The sequence below is a fragment of the Rhodamnia argentea genome, chromosome 9 (assembly GCF_020921035.1).
Source record: "Rhodamnia argentea isolate NSW1041297 chromosome 9, ASM2092103v1, whole genome shotgun sequence".
In the NCBI taxonomy this organism is placed as follows: Eukaryota; Viridiplantae; Streptophyta; class Magnoliopsida; order Myrtales; family Myrtaceae; genus Rhodamnia; species Rhodamnia argentea.
This window is the reverse complement of record NC_063158.1, coordinates 13,874,972-13,888,915: the sequence shown is the minus strand read 5'-3', so window position 1 is coordinate 13,888,915 and position 13,944 is coordinate 13,874,972. Positions and strand designations below refer to the sequence as shown.

The 13,944-nt window shown below is 38.6% G+C and overlaps 1 protein-coding gene across 6 annotated transcripts in view; it reads right to left on the bottom strand.

The window, feature by feature from the left end:
* The window catches only part of LOC115726799 (ABC transporter C family member 12-like), an 83,878-nt gene that overhangs the window by 46,293 nt on the left and 23,641 nt on the right, over positions 1–13,944 (bottom strand). Inside the window, exons 1-22 of one of the 6 annotated variants that reach the window (XR_007199677.1) lie at positions 11,312–11,693; positions 10,462–10,646; positions 9,894–9,933; positions 9,530–9,686; positions 8,988–9,102; positions 8,814–8,894; positions 8,665–8,689; positions 8,247–8,303; positions 7,567–7,632; positions 7,162–7,236; positions 6,939–7,046; positions 6,622–6,756; positions 5,895–6,001; positions 5,721–5,814; positions 4,891–5,058; positions 3,612–3,752; positions 2,847–3,047; positions 2,656–2,754; positions 2,422–2,574; positions 1,584–1,948; positions 825–1,005; positions 76–495 (exon numbers count right to left, since the gene is read on the bottom strand). The exons of 2 other annotated variants lie outside the window; for them this stretch is intronic. Coding sequence is in view for 3 of the 4 variants with exons in the window: in XM_048285083.1 (XP_048141040.1) it covers positions 172–495; positions 825–1,005; positions 1,584–1,948; positions 2,422–2,574; positions 2,656–2,754; positions 2,847–3,047; positions 3,612–3,752; positions 4,891–5,058; positions 5,721–5,814; positions 5,895–6,001; positions 6,622–6,756; positions 6,939–7,046; positions 7,162–7,236; positions 7,567–7,632; positions 8,247–8,303; positions 8,665–8,689; positions 8,814–8,894; positions 8,982–9,102; positions 9,530–9,686; positions 9,894–9,933; positions 10,462–10,646; positions 11,312–11,635 (3,207 nt within the window). In the remaining variant the exon portion in view is untranslated. Of the gene's footprint in view, positions 1–75; positions 496–824; positions 1,006–1,583; positions 1,949–2,421; positions 2,575–2,655; positions 2,755–2,846; positions 3,048–3,611; positions 3,753–4,890; positions 5,059–5,720; positions 5,815–5,894; positions 6,002–6,621; positions 6,757–6,938; positions 7,047–7,161; positions 7,237–7,566; positions 7,633–8,246; positions 8,304–8,664; positions 8,690–8,813; positions 8,895–8,981; positions 9,103–9,529; positions 9,687–9,893; positions 9,934–10,461; positions 10,647–11,311; positions 11,694–13,944 lie in introns of those variants that run through there. 3 more of the 6 variants (XM_048285083.1, XM_030656852.2, XM_048285081.1) reach the window with 3 other exon arrangements.

Here is a 13,944-nt window from a genome sequence, read left to right as displayed (position 1 = left end):
CACAAGCATAACAAAAAATGCAAATACAACATCAGGTTGTCAGCTTATGTAGCAAAAGAAAATAGCCAACCCCACTTAGTGGGACAAGGCTTGGCAATTCGGGTTGTAAGTAGCAGCGCACATATAACCTTGTATGAAAAAGCATTAGGACCAAAACAAGACTGCGCTTACCTGGTAATACAGATAGGCTGCATAAAACAGGATCAAGAGCGGCATTATGGCCCAAAGTGATATTGTGCTCACAATTCCTATAAGCACAAAAGTCGAAAGTAGCTGCCAGACTTGGCCTATAAACATATCCACAAGTTGTGCGACATTGCAATCTATGTCACCTAGATCCTTGGCAAACCTGTTGATTATTCTTCCCATTGGATTGGTGTGAAAGAAAAGCATTGGTGCCCTTAATATAGACTGGAGCATAGAATCATGCAATCTTTTTGCCGCATGAAGACTCGAAATAATCAACCAATAAGCATTAGTCAGTGTCACAGTCACCTGATTCAAGGAAACACAGGAGTCATCATGGGAGTTGCTAGAAAGACCTACACTTCAAGGTGACATATATCCACATCCACCAAAGACTCTAAAATGCAGATATCTAAACAATAGCAGAGCTAGCAAATAGTCTGTTTCATGGTATCAGATTCTCATTAAAATTTCATTACCTTTTCTGCACTACAACAAGGTATTGTAATCCAAACTCAAGGACTGAGAGGTAATGTGGCGTTCCCACTTCATCGATAATCAAGAATGAAATTATAGAAGTGCAAGCTACTGTATAAAGGATAGTAAACTTAGGAGATCTATCTACTGTTTTGACGTACCTGACTGAAGGACAGGAGTGTGTAGATCAATATGTAGAATCCTGGTCTGTAGTTCTCTGAAGTGCTTTGGTCTGTCCAGAAACTCAACCACATGCTACTTGAAATTCGAAGAACTTCAGTTGAAATATAGCAGATAAAGAATACTGCCACAACCCATAGACCTCCCAGTGCCCCTTTGTACCTAAAATAGATTAAGCGAAAAAGAAACTCAGTTCATATACATGTCACAGATAAGACGCATTATTGCTATGTAATTCTATACAATGTGGTCCAGATTTATGAGTCCTAATAAAAATACAGGGAACAAAGCATTTCACAAAACAAAACACAGTGTTCGATTTTCAGGAAAAAGGAATTAGCAAATGCATCGACCATAGGTGTTTAGAAGCATTTAATGCTATGTGTGACACAATAGTTATCATGTGGAGGAAACCTAAGCATTGCAGGAAAAGGTACCTAGAGACCACATTTTGAGTGATGTCAAGTGAAGCTGAGAAACAAATGTTGCACAAACTTACATCAATATTGCCTCCATAGAGTATTAAGCATTGCATGGACTTTCTTGAACTTATTATCTGACATATCAAACATATGTTTGAGGCCATTTAATGGGCTAATTCGAACCTAGTTCCATTGTAGAGTTCAAGAAAGTTTTTAGGTCATGAATTTCTCATCCAAAAGTAAGCCTTTTTTTTCGTAAATAGCATGTCTATACAATAAGTATTAGCAGTTAAAGCTTCATATCCTGGATTTCACTACCTCATCGGGACTTTCCAACTGACGATACCCGTTTCCCGTTCCTCTTGCTTAATAAACACTGACTTCCCTCCTTTACCTTTCTTCCCACGGCCTTGATCTTTTGGCAATTTGTTGATAATGCTGTCAGCTGCTGCTTTGGATGTTTTCTCCTCGTCTTCTGCTTGTAACTTCATTTTTCCTGCATTCTCTACAAGTTTCTGGAACAGTACCCCGCTTCTAGAGAGCTCCTCAAAAGTCCCCTCCTCTTTGACCATTCCTTCATGAACCAAAATGATTCGATCGACTTGAGGAAGAAAATGTAGCTGGTTCGTGACAAGAACCCGCGTCTTCCCTTGCAGATCTTCCTTGATACAGCTATTAAACACCTGTAGGTGACTCTGGGTCAGTATAAGCTAGTAAAGGAATTGGCCTCATTTCCGAAATTTCAAAAAAGAGATCCTATTGAATGGAAGATCTATAAATAGGAAACTAAAGTTCACTTGAGAGGTGGAGATAAGTCCAGCCAAAAGTTTGGATGGGTTAACAACTATTAAAAAAATGGTGAAACAGACAATAATAGATATACCTAAATTTAAATTAAGAAGTCCCAAATCAGAAAATACTTTATGAGTTTTGAAATTAGCGGACATTTCTTCAATTATCCTAAGATTGATTGCAGCAAGTTATTTTAAGGGCAGGACTGTAGGATCAGAATTTTTATCCTTGTTTAACTGAAGCATTTGAGCATGCTTGGCATTAAAAGCTTTTCAAGTACAGATAATAGTGAAGCCCTATTACATCAATTGCTACACCTATGGTAATCTGAAGTGAGTAATATCCTGTGTCATGAATTTCATACCTGTTGACCAACATGAGCATCCAGAGCACTTAAAGGGTCATCAAATATGTAAACATCTGGATTCGAGTAAACAGCCCTGGCCATAGAAACCCTCTGCTTTTGCCCTCCGCTTATATTCACCCCTCTTTCACCAATCTCTGTAAGATCGCGACCCTGACGTATTGAGACAGATAATTAATGGATCACATTTCGTGTGAATAAGAGAATCTTGCAAAGCACTAAGTCCCACTTAACTGGAAGCAAATCAAGATCATGCTCCAGTTCAGTAACGCTGACCACCTTCCAATATCTTTCTGGTTCAAATTCGGACCCAAATAATATGTTGTCACGCACCTGATATCCCACATTAGGGATTAGGACACAAGATAAAATGATGATATTGTTTCCAACATTGACGGAAACAAAACCAGCACTGTGCAACTTACAGTGGCATTGAAAATCCACGATACTTGAGGAACATAAGCAACGGTTCCCCGTATAGTAACGCATGCATCGGAGATAGGTGGGATTTCACCGAGCATTGCAGAAATGAGAGATGTCTTTCCCTCTCCAGTACCACCAACAATAGCAACTAAGCTCCCAACTGGTATGTCCAGATTGATGTTCGACAATGTGGGTTTTTCTACCTGAAGTTAGCTGAAAATTTAGCCACCAGTTGAAATAAGATATGACAACGAAAAGACTGGAAACCACCATAAATTATCATATATTATATCAGTGAGAATGACATAGTTACATTAACTTGAAATTTCAAAACGATGGAAAAAGAGACACATTCCTCTGAGTTTTGAGTTCAGTTATTTGCCTCCTCAGACATTTAGCAAGAGTGAATTCACCCCAAAGAATTACACTCTGGAAATTAGCACGAGTTTCCTTGCACGATTGGTCACCTTTGTAGAAGTTGCGAGTGCACCAATCACTTAACTAAATGCTTAAGTTGTTCAATGAAGCTGTGCTTTAAATTTTGATTACGGCATCAACTAACTTCGCGGTTCATGAAAAACTTCTAAGATGCCCTCAGGCTTCAAATCGCGGCAGTGGTTATTTTTGTTTATAAATGCATGTTGATGGTGTTACAACCCCTAAAACCCAGACAATTCGCACAAACTGAAGTCAACAGTTTCTTCACATTGAAAAGGGAAAATGTAAGTGATTTTGCCAGAAAAAAATGAGGCATATGTTAAATTGACCTTTGAGTCCCATGAAAAGTCCCCATCTTTGATTGAAAAAGCTGGCTGTCCTGGCTCAATCGGTGGATTTGGAACTACAACTCTCTCTTCTGTTAAAAATAGTTCCTCCAAACGTTGCAGGGAAACATTAGCGGTAACAACCTGGGACACAAAAGTACGATTGGAAACTAAAAATGACAAACAAATGTTCGCAAGCACTGTTAAAATAAGGTTGCCGGATCTAAGAGAATACACATCACCTTTGAGAAAGCAAAGGTAAAAAAACGTAATAAGCACAAAACAAAAATTCTGACTCCCACTTTCCAAATATTATAAAAGCAGATTAATGAAGAGATAATCTGATACAGACTTAGTTATCACAACATGGTTATAGCCTTCCCTTTCAATTATCACATTGATATTACAGGTTCAACGGCTTAAGTACACCACAAGTGTCATAAGTTGTATACGGCGCTCACTTTAGTGTCAAAACTTTCAAATCGATCACTTTAGTGCTAAGTTTCTGTAACTTCGATCACTTAAGTGCCAATTTTTTTTAAAAACGATCACTTTAGTGCCAAAGTCGACGTGGCTTGCCGAAAATTCGACACGTGTTATTTTTTATTAATATTTGAGATGACGTGGCTCGGTGAATTTGACACTAAATTGATCGTTTTTTAAAAACATTGGCACTTAAATGATCGTTTTTAAAAAAAGTTGGCACTTAAGTGATCGTTTTGAAAGTTTTGGCACTCAAGTGATTGAAGTTACAAAAACTTAACACTAAAGTGATCGATTTGAAAGTTTTGGCACTAAAGTGAGCGCCGTACACAACTTATGGCACTTGGGGTGTACTTAAGCCCAGGTTCAACCTTCAACTTATTAAATTTTTATTTTTATGCTATTTCCACAACTAGAAAATCAGTTTAGTTCAGACAAAAATTTAGTATATGAGAAATGATCGTCCACTTTTTGCAAGCTGTGTTGTCCAACTCAAAGAACCATACCCATCAGTAAGATGATCTACTGCAGTTCACCTTGGATATTCTATCTCATTTTCGTAGCAGCTTAGTATTGTCAATCATTTTCTTCTTCGCTAAAGCAAGATGAATTAATACTTAAACTGAGTGAGGATATCACAAACAACATATCCAAGGTACACAATTAGGAGGAAAAACAAAATGACGTTTTTCACAAACCACATTATAACCACACATGTTGGTCGACAATGGAGTAGATCCATAGACTATTCTATTGCGTACAGAGACACAGAAATGAGGATAGGATGAAGTGAAAGAACCTGAGACATCAAGTTGGGTAGCCTGTTCAGAGGAGACTGTAGCACCGCAAAAAGAGAAAGTGATGTAAATGCTCTCGCCGGTGTCATATCCCCACCAAGTAAAGTGAATGTCGCAAATGAGACTACGGTTACGATGATGGGGATGCTGTTCACTATGAAGCTGTTGAACTGCCACCAAAGTTAAACTCTCAGACAAATGAAAATGCCATGTCCATTAGCTCTCTCTCTCCCACCTGACAAAGAGGGTCCCAATTCATTTGTGTATTGCAAATTGAGAAACAAATGGAGACTATTTTCCTTACACTTTTTGGTAATGAATCTGCTGATTCAAACAGCTAGTATAAGTCTATGACTACTCAGCTGACACAAAATGGTTAACAGAGTCCAAGACCAGATGGATGATTTGACACAGTAGGTCAATCACCTTTCTTCAAATTTACACTTATTCTCTGTACGAAAAGAAATAGAGAATTTGAATTGCTAGCACATGAGTGCTTATGAAAGAAATTTAACTGCTGTCGGTCTGCTTGGTAAGTTTACACCGAATAGAAAGTCAAGACACATCGTTCCATGAAAAGTGTTTTCACAATTCTGTTTTTATGCAAGCAATATCCTGCCACAAAGGATTTTCGATCTCTGTCTCTCTCTCCCCCTCTCTCTGTGTGCCCGCACGTGCATGTGTGTGTGTACGTGCGCACGCGCATACATATGTATTATAAACTGACATAGACATGCATATCGGGGAAAGCAAGATTTTTCAACTGTCAATACAGAAGATAATTCCACAATCAGAAGGCATAAGATCATCTTCATTTTGAAACCATCCATACCGCAGATAGTAGTTGTGCTCTATGGAACCATGAAAGCTCATTATTTCGTACTTCTTGAACTCTAGATTGAAAGATCTTTTCCCAAACACAACATCTGCAAGAATTTTTCCAATGAATTTCAGTCATTATAAAAAGAACACAGCCATAGAGAATGTAGGCCCGAGCTTCCCATACTTTGCAGTGTCCATTGCAGCCAAGATTTCGTTCATGAGGCTGACTCTCTTGTCAGTCCACTGCAGCCCTTCCTTGGTGAGTTTTCGCATTTTGCTGATTATGATCGTCTAGTTCACCATGGAAAAGATTTAGAACATGTAAGCCAATTGATCGACAGATAGACAATTAATCATCATGATAGAAATGTTAATCCATGAGCTGAGAGTGACGATGTCGCGCAGAAAACATCTCTTAGCTAACCACATGGCGAATAATATAGAGATTGTGAGTCTGGGAATTTATTAACGAGCAATAAGCAGTGTAGGCAGACATCACTTATTTTGAGTCATGGAACTCTTTACTTGTTAGACCATTATCCTTTGGTCATGGCAATAAGATATAATTGCATTCATATCTTGAGCAACCACATTAGGCTTACCTAAAGCATGCATTGTAGCACAAAGCGCCACACCAGTATGATATTGCCTATCAGAAATACTACTCCTATACAACCGTTAGTATATAGAAATTCGGAGGATAAACAACCTCTTCTGAGTACCTAGATCAGAATGCCCTTCATAACAATTAAAGTTCAAGACAAGTGGAACCTCCAAGTCAGAAAAAAATATTAGCATATATATGCATTTAACTTAAATTGGTAAAACTGTTACTAATCATGGAAGAAATTGGTATTACCGATGTTATACAGATGATCAACTTTCGAGGGAATAAGAGAGCACAAGCTTACTTGCAATGGGATCATGAGGACAAGCACGAGAGATCCAAGCAGCGAAGCAATGCCTAATTGCTGGTACAGAAGAACCATGGCAATGACAATACGAAATGGAGCCGACCACAAGTTGTGAAGTTCTTGGCACATTTGCTGAAATGTCAGGTATCATTTAAGATGTATTTTCACAAAATCCGCTTTTGCAAAATCAAAAGAGCCAGGTATATGATTTCCGAACTAAGGAAGATGTCACCATTGACTGAACCAAATCACGTTGCAGAAATAAGAGAACTATAGTTGCAATGTCATAATCATGTCTGCGGTAAGAATCTTGCCTCAAGTGCATTAGCATCTTTTGTTATCATGTTTGTTATCTTTCCAGATTGGAACTTCTTGCCACCCTCATGAGAGAGTCTTAAGGATTTGCGGAAAATGGCCGCCACCTAGCAATTAGGTTGAATAAGCAATGGTAATTGCGCTAGTACGACAAAAGACGAAGAACCATCTAGACTAAACATCTGATAGTGGGGACTAGTACACATCAGGTAGAGGTTATACCAAAGTTGACCTCAGCCTAAATCCTGTCCGATATGCATTCTGAAAATACTGGGCTTCACAAAGCACTCCGAACAACTGTACAGAGTCCAATCAGAAGTCAATAACATATCCAAAAACAGCAATTTTTGCATTTCTTATTGATGAAAGGACATGATCATGGGATCAGAACCAAAAGACAGAGGCACCGGTAAATATGAGTAAAGCAGACAATATTGGCATATGGTTACAAATTTACTTTCGAGATAAATGCAATAAAAGTGGGAATTTACCATCTACAAAGGTGATAATTATTTTTACTTCACATATTGCACTATGAAAATTTAACGGTATGCAAACTTAGAAGGAAAGGATTCTGTGTCCTAACATAAATCAAAGCCTTGACAAAATACAAAGAAAGGATCATACCACACCAACAAAAATCGAAAAGGCATAGATGTAACCAATCCACGCAGGGTCCCCTCTTTGCATCGACTGCACATTGCAAAGAAAGAGGCATCAGAAAAAAAAAAAAATCCATTCCTAGAGCATCGATCATAATCTACCATGATGTTGAATGAAATACAAAAACAAAATGTCAGTCTCTATGCAGAATATTTTTCATCATGGAAAGCAAGGCAATTGAGACTTCAAGATCAATGTGCCATAGAAAAGAACAGTGAGATTCTCACTAAATTAAACGTAGTCCCTATAGTCATTATGCCATTGCTGTTCATTTTGTCCTGTGTATATTGGAGATGCTTCTCTGTCACAACAACACATGGAGCACACAGAGATAATTACTAGAAAATGATATTTTACCCTAAGAAAAGCATGCTAAGTCTGTTTCTGCCAGGGTCCGCCCTCCCTGTGAACAACCTTTCAAGTTTTCCATCGAAAGATGGCCTGTTGAACAATGTTCTAATCATTTGAAGCGGAAGGTCATCGAAACACTGTTCCATGATGAAGCACATATTTCTAGAATATAAAGATTCACAATTCTTGGATTTCATCAAAATCTTAAAAGTATCGTCCAGCATTAATTTGAAAATGGATCTCTGAGAGAGAGAGAGAGAGAGAGAGAGAGGGAGGGCCTTGGAGCAACTTACTTGAAGGAGGTGGTTCAGCAATGTGGGCCCTGCAAACCGGGAAAGATCTGTCCCAATCTGTAGTTATAGTGTAAGAAAGAGTTACCAAGCTTCCAATGAGCATTGCATATTGAAGTGAACAAAATGCTCTTTAAGTATCGTTACTATAGTGATCATTCAAGCTCAATCCCAAGAGGAATCCTTAGAGCTCCAGTTTTCTAGAAAACGAATTTTTTTCTTTCAGGTTCATCAGTTTCAAATGTTCTGCTCAACCAAACTAATGGTGTAATGGGCATGTATAGTATATGATCATCTTATTAGGAAAGGAGTCACAACATGTGATTGAGCAACTATTCACCACAACTAAGGAATCTGAACATTTTAGGATGAGCAGGGTTTTCAATTAGTTCAATTAGGTCATCAAGGGCACGTATGATACCTTAAAGAAGCCTCCCAACCAAAACCTGAAAAAGCAAAGGAAACAAGTAAAATGAGATAGGGAACATTTGAACAATGAGGAAGCTTACAGAATAATGCCGGACAGATGCCAGTGCACTGCCCAATCAAAATTGTTTTGAAGAATGAAACCTTCCCCCAAGGCTGCTGTTCAATGCTCTTAAGAGCCACGGTTTGGGCCTTTGAGACTCTTTGGCCCAGCATTTCTGGAACCTGCAAAATAAGATAAGATTGTGATGCTTTAGAATCGCATCTGAATACACAGGAAGTTAGGAATACAGCTAAAGAAAAGTGACTGACGCGAACCTTTTATACAGCGTCTCAGTCTGATCCCAAGAGTCTAACTTCCAAACATCCTTCTCGGTAATTGGTCTCTTGTAGCCTCGCAGCATAAGTGGAGTCATCCACAAAAAGTATATCCCTTTAAGAGAGAGAGAGAGAGAGAGAGAGAGAGAGAGAGAGAGAATGAGCTAGTATCATTAATGACAAAAGAATAAGCAGCTGACTAATAGAAAAAACACTAAAGAAATTTCACTAGACCCCCAAAGAAAGGTCTCAGTTCACTTTTCAAGCAAAGCAATTACATTTTGCTTCAGGGAGGAAGAGGTATACACAAACAGGGAACCAACAAATGCCACCATCAGAAAGCAAGCAATACAAGCAAATTGGACTCATCAAGCAGACACAATCAACAAATGTCAAATTATTGGCTCATTATCTGTGCTTATTGGAGAATGACAAGCACTGCTCCATATGTCAATGCATAAGGACTAGCTGAACTGGTCTGGTCTTATGGAAAACAAGGAGCACTGTCGGACAGAAAAAAATGAAGTTCTGGTATTACTCACTGGAAAATATATTGACATGCCTTTCAGGACAAACTTGCTCCTCTCCTGGAAGAGCCTCGTATTCAACACTATCAAGAGGCTCGGCGTGGATTATTGTATACCCTTGATAAGGAACCAGATTCGGAACATAGACCAAAATAAGAATCCCAAACAGAACCTACACCAAATGAAGCACAAAAAAGAAGAAGATTTTGTCAGGATTCTTTAAGATCAAGGTAACCAGGACAGAAAGAAATTACAATAATTGTCAAATGTTTATCAAATCTATTAATAGATGAATCCCAGGAGGAGCTTTTTGTTCAAAAGTCCAGGAAATCTATAAACAGATGATTCAGGAGTAACAGTTTATTGAAAGAGAAGTAACCTGGCAAAAAACCTTGCTGATATACAGATAAAGCACAGACCTGCAGGATAAAGAAGATGGAAATTAGGTCCTCCCTGGAACATCTGAATATGGATCTTAAACTCTAAAACATTATGATGCATTGTAACAGAATAACCTGGTTCCAAAAGGTTATTAAGTCCTCGAGGAAGATTTCCAATTCTAGAGTTGACTGAGTAAGGCAACTAAACCTATAAGTGGCTATCATCCTTGACCAATCAAAATTAGTTTCACATTCCCAAAGTGATATCACAGTGTCACCTTAATTATGGCTACTCAATAGAGACATGCTTTCAGAAAATACGTATAGCCGCATGCACCAGTTGAAGGAAGAAATTTAACCATATTGCAAGACATGGATGGAAAAATCTTGCAAATATGTCTTTCTGCAATGATATTTTAGCAATAGAAAAGTTAATTCCTTTGACTGAGCATCTAATAACAACATTTAATATCTCCACCTGCATTCAATTGTACACATAGAAAATATCAGATGCATATACTCTGAAGTATGAACAGTTAAATGTCTGCTGATAGGATAAAAACTAACCTATGATGCTGATAATTGTCTCTCTTCAAGAGGATGAGATTGAGCATCACGGCTTCCCCCACCATAACATAAATGAGTCCAAACTGCACATGCCACCTGAACTCCCAGATGTAAATGTGCATTTCTAGGCCTATCATAACTAGTATGGAGCACCAAGCAAGAGACTCTATGGTTAACGAAACCATCTGCCAAAGACAAAAGGAGGTGTTATTAGACTCTCAGTTTGCCAGCCAATGTAAAACAGCAACATTTGACAATGTCAGAGACTGGTGATCTGAAGACTCATAGTATGACACAGATTGCAATCTACTATGGTCAGACATTAGTCCGCAAATGGCATTGAAATGCACATTATGGCAGCAGCAGAAACAGAGTTGTGGAATTTAACAGTTAACTATAAATGATAGCAGAACCTATGAAAGTTGGAAAAACTCGCATGTGCAAAGAAGGATGTTTTACATTAAGTTCAATGCTTTATCCAAACACAAAGTCCAACATTACACAGAATGTTGCAGCGAGGAGGCCAGCTGTAGCCCCACGAGGATTTACTGTTGCCAAGATTCTTCCAAAAGAAAGCTACAATTTCAGTCTAATGCTCTCCTTAAAGGAAAGAGGTAACTGTAAGAGTTCACTTACTTCCCCAAGATTGATTTTTAGTTTGTCAAGGCTGAGCAACTAGCTACCAAATGTAAGTTTGTCAATAACACATTACCATATGGGACTCTGCCGAGGTGCATGACCACACATTAAACAAAAAAAAAAAGCAAATCAAGTGTGTTCATCAAAAGAAGAAATATCATGTGAACGTTGGAGAGTTTAAGCTAGGAACTCAGTACAGCAAAATTCCTACCTCATGTGGAAGGAGGCTAGTCTGACCATCCAGATTGAAAACCGAAAAGCCCATCACCAACCTCAGCAGAGGCTCGGCAGTGCAGTAAAAAGAAACCAATCCCAACAAATAGTTGTAGCATTTCAACCTCAAACAGTATTTCTGTGCTTTTGAAGCCCTCTTGATCAACCAAATTCGGTAGCAACAGAGGCCCAGAAGAACCAAATGAGATATGGAAATGACAAAGGAATCCACAGCGCAAGGTGTGTACGTGCCGAAAGCGCTCCTTGCCCAAATCCCGTTCGCCGCAGTCCGGCAATACCACTCCAACCGCTCGAAACCCATCTTTTAAATGATCAAGTAAGGCATCCGTTGTTACTTCAAGTAAGTACTTCTCTGCTTTTCCAATTGAAAAAACTTCCCCCCGAATCAGTGCACATGTTCAGAAACATCCATCATGAATACTGCAGGGGCAATTGGAATTGAAAGAAGTCAAGAAAGAAAACCCACTATGGCAAAAATCACAAGAAGTCACAGTCCATTGAAGATTGCAATGCTAGTAAAGTCACAGTCCATTGCTCTTTGTTCCAAACTGAAAACCCAGTTAAATTTCCTCAACTCGACATGAGCTTTGACGTCTCCACGATCCCCGAAACAATGCTTTGAGCCATGACCCAAAAGGAATTTTGAACTCCCAATTGATTTCAAAAGGCAAGGCTTTGAGTGAGCCAACAAGTGTGAGTGAGTGGGAAATGGACCGCAAAACGCAGAGGAATCATCACCAAGAAAAAGGGAAGAAAGACAGAGGGAAAAGGATGAAAGAAGGGACAAATGGGACGTTGGAAGTTTGTGATTTGTTTCCAAGGAAATAAGGAAAGTGGTCCGAGACGGACAAAGAACATTTGGCGGTATGCATGCGTCACTGCTGACGTAGGCAACCCTCCGACAAGCTATGTTACACGGACACACTCTCAGAGATAATTTTCGCGTGTCAGACACCGACATGTTTCCGACACGCGATTCAACAGCAATCTAAAATTAATTCCCGCAAATCTTGTACTTAAAACTCATAATCTGCCCCCATTTCCCACGAGCCTTTAGCCCATCGACCCAAGCTTTCACATAGGGGACACACTAGGCCTTTCTGATGACCCATCAAACCCAAATGTTTTACCACACGTGATTGAGCCTCCTTTTTATAGGAAGCTTTCTCTTACTTCTCTGTTACATGGCCGATGTGAAACAAGGAAGTGCACAGACAGACATAATTCTTTCATAGAGCATTATTATTTAAATCTCTTAGTAGGTCATCCCTCCCTCACAGGAAGAGCTCTTGGTCATGAAACTAAAAAAAGTTTAAGAGAATTATTATGTAAATTCATTCAAAGGATTTTTTTTTATTTATTTATGACTTCAAGAAAATAATAATTTATTATGTATATATAAAAATATTTATTTAATGTACAACGTGTCTCGGCATGGCGGAATTCTTTATTTTTTTAGAATTCACGTGTCGATGTGTCTTGTCGTGCCATATTATGTCACGTGTCGTGTCTCGTGTCGATGTAACATAGTCGACATGAGATGAAACGAGAGGAGGACGTAATGGGGGAATGCTAGCATGATTGATTAGGTTACAAGCGCTTTTGATGTTTTCGGTTTCTTCTTGGACTTACAATCATACTAATTAACAAAGATAGGGATTTTTATGCAAACGATCCATGAACTTCGACCCATTTACAATATCATCTTGAACTTTTAATTTATTCAATGTTGTACCTAAACTTTTTATGCATGTGCAATCCGATCACTAGGTTATATGAAAAAAGTTCAATATTGTTCATGAATTTAAATTAATAGAAGGACAACATTAAATATTTTCTTATAATTCAAGGACTAAAATGAATATGCACCAAAAGTTCTCATATTGTATTAAATAAATTAAAAGTTCAAGAACGATATTACATATTTGGCCAAAGTTCATGAACTATTTATATCACTTTTTCTTAAATGCGTTCATGCATCCTAAGATTTTTCTTTATAAAGTTGTTGAGCTTACAAATCATTGGGATGCAACCTCTTCTCAACTGATTTTGTCTCGTGTATGCCGGAAAGTTGAGTCTAAAGAAGGAAAAAAAAAAAAGATAGTTGAACGTCTTGGCTCTTGATTCCCAATTCCTTACTGCTTCAGCATCATAAGCAGAAGGGGCCGGAGGCCGCTGCCGACCGTCGCGCCATTGACCAAGCGCAAGCTGCGGCCGCTGAAACGGGAGCGAATCAAGGACTACCAAGGAAGACGCCATCGAGGAGTTCGTGACAAGCCATGAAAGACTGCCAAATCAAGGAGGAAGAAGAGAAGAACAAAAATATTTTTTATTGTAACTCAGTGGACACATGCCGATATATTATTGGACATGAGAACTAAATGCGCGCCACGTCAACCACCAAACATTTTCTGGTTTTACTCCGACTCTTCAGAGTTGAACATTTTACCTGAGTTGACTTTTTCTATTTTTTTAAGGAACCAAAATTTGATCTAGAATTACAATGACCAATAAGGACCACATCATTTGCGAAAGTATCCGTCCCTTCGAATGTATCCGGGTAATTATTTTCAAGAGCGGTTACTTCGAAAGATCATTTAACTCGCTTTG